General features: G+C 40.2%; 1 protein-coding gene across 2 annotated transcripts in view; it reads right to left on the bottom strand.

Annotated features, from left to right (window-relative positions):
• TIAL1 (TIA1 cytotoxic granule-associated RNA binding protein-like 1) overlaps positions 1 to 1,779 on the bottom strand; it is an 11,005-nt gene extending 9,226 nt beyond the window's left edge. For both annotated transcript variants that reach the window (XM_010188711.1, XM_010188713.1), the window contains exon 1: positions 1,689 to 1,779. In XM_010188711.1, coding sequence (XP_010187013.1) covers positions 1,689 to 1,700 — 12 coding nt within the window. In that variant the 5' untranslated portion in view covers positions 1,701 to 1,779. The remainder of the gene's footprint in view (positions 1 to 1,688) is intronic.
• Positions 1,780 to 2,402: the final 623 nt, after the last annotated feature.

The following is a 2,402-nucleotide window of genomic DNA, read 5'->3' as shown; positions in this document are numbered from 1 at the left end:
AAAGAGTGAGCAAACAGTTGGTGCACCTGGCTAAAGAAAAAGGAAAAAAAGCACACAGAAGGAAAACATTCAGGTATAAACTTGACTGATGGTGGCAATAACTGACAGGTAAGAAGTGCTAAAATGTAACTTAGTGCCTATGAGAAGTTTACCACACAGCGATGAGAAGGACGGACAACACAGACAGGCACTTGGACAGTTACAAGTGCTGTGGCTGCAGGCCAGCTTCAGCCTGGAATCCAACCTGCACTTGGTGATGGCTGCTAAGGGCAGCCGAGTGCCTTCACCTCCGGGTGACCAAACAGAGCTGCAAGCAGCTTTCTGCTTATATATTTATTTCCTAAAGATGTCTCCCGGGTTATTTCTACGGCTATGCAAAATGTTAAAAACACAAAGGTAAAATGAGTATTAGAATCTCTCATCTGGTTCTCAAGAAATCAAACTGATGCTGACATCTCTCAATCAGCTGAATGCTGGAGGAGCAGGACCCCATTTCTGAAGAGAAACAGGCAAAATTGTTTCTTCAGAGAAAAACTGTGCTCCTTTATCCTTCTGTTTAGTTATCTTTCTCCAATAAACTTGTAGAAAACATGGCCATGCTCCTATCATCCCTAAAAAGTTTTAACAAGTGCTACATGGGAAATTATTGCTGAAGACAAAGGTGATTAAACAAGCATCAAGTGGATAAGCAGCACCTAAAACCCAAAAAAGCAGTGTGCCACATTGACAGGGAAAAGCCCACCACAGAGGAGTTACCAGTAAAGCTCCTAAAGAAGCCTGGTCACACAACTTGCCTTTTAATACTTTCATTAGCAATCTTCACCAAAAATAATGTGACTGTACTCGAGAAATCTGTAATTATCAGTTAGTATGAACCAGAGTAAGTAGTAAAAGGTAAGAAGTGCATACAGAAAACCAGAGCTTTCTCTAGAAACCAGAATCAAAGACTAAACCTAGCAAAAGTTTCAATTAGCCCTTGCCTGCTGGAAGTTAAAGATACAGAAGGAAGGAAAAGTATTAGGGCACAAGAAGTTGCCCAAGATGTGTCAGCAAGGTCACAGAAATGGCTATTAACCCTAAATGTGTCAGAGTACTGACAACAGAGAAAGTATTCATACTTACCAACAGTTTGTACAAGACCTTATCTGGAATACTACAGAAATTTTGTCACTTTGTGTCAAGAGAAGGTTAATTTAAGAACAGACAGGTGCAGACAAGAGCTATTTGCACTGGCACAGAAAAGGCTTAGGAAGAGCAAACCTTATTTTGAAGGATTTTTTTACTTTTTATCCATAGTGAAGAAACATTTATTCAAGAGGGAAAAGAATTACTGAGGCTCACGTTCAAATAAAGTGAAAAATGGACAAAATGGCCACGATTAATACTTGAAACAATAAGGCTTCTGCTCGTCAGAACAGCGTGGTTCTGAAAAGATGGGGTAACAGTCCTTTAAATAAAGTAAAATCTCATGAGTTGGTAAGATGTACACCAAGGCTACAGGCAGAAATACAGGACTGTACATAGCAACAGGTCTCTTCTGCAAAAGTTATCCCAAAAGCCAAATACTATCAGCCTATAAAAACCACTACCAGTAATGCCAAAATAAGCCCCCAACTCCATTTATTTTGCACAGCTTTATCCTACGTTACATTATATTTGCTACCCCCCCTGGATGTGGAAGGCCTTACCTCTGTTATCATTTTACAGCTTTTGCATGGTCCAATCTGGCTGAATAACTGAAGTATAAGAACTTCAGTCACATCTCTGGAGAGGTTTCCTACGTAGCTACACAAGGAAATAAAAAACCAACATTTTAAACCAGAAATTTTCACCTTTTCAAATACAATTATGACTTAAAAACCTTAAATTACTATGAAAAATCTCCCTTTAAATACCCCTGGCATCTTAAAGACTACTTATAAATTATTTCAGGATATGGCTTTAAAGCAATATTTATGTACTTTCGAAATGATGCAGTTGGCCACAGCTGAGAACATGAAGCTCCATACAGACATAATACTGGACACTGATATCTAATGGCAACTGTTTCTTTGGCAGAGAAATGGCAAAAGCAGGAAGAACATTGCTCAAGAACCCTGGGTACAAGCACAACCAACCAGATGAAGATGTTTTAAGCGTCACTTCCCACTGAGCACCTAATCAAGACTACTCGGAATCTGGGTACTAACCCACACCTAACTCCCATTAGTTCACTAGCAGCTATTGGACAGAAATTGTGCTGCCTTGCAAGGGACCAACTCAGTTTTTCTGTTTCCATGCACATTTGGAAAACCAGCCCATGCCCCAGTAGGCAAGGTCATCGATGCAGCGTTATGGCAACTGGAACACTCAGCACAGCACCTACCTCAGCAGCTACCACCTCTGTAAAAACTCCCCAATTT

The sequence above is a fragment of the Mesitornis unicolor genome, unplaced genomic scaffold (genome assembly GCF_000695765.1).
Source record: "Mesitornis unicolor isolate BGI_N332 unplaced genomic scaffold, ASM69576v1 scaffold13497, whole genome shotgun sequence".
NCBI lineage: Eukaryota > Metazoa > Chordata > Aves > Mesitornithiformes > Mesitornithidae > Mesitornis > Mesitornis unicolor.
This window is presented reverse-complemented; position numbering and strand designations above follow the sequence as displayed.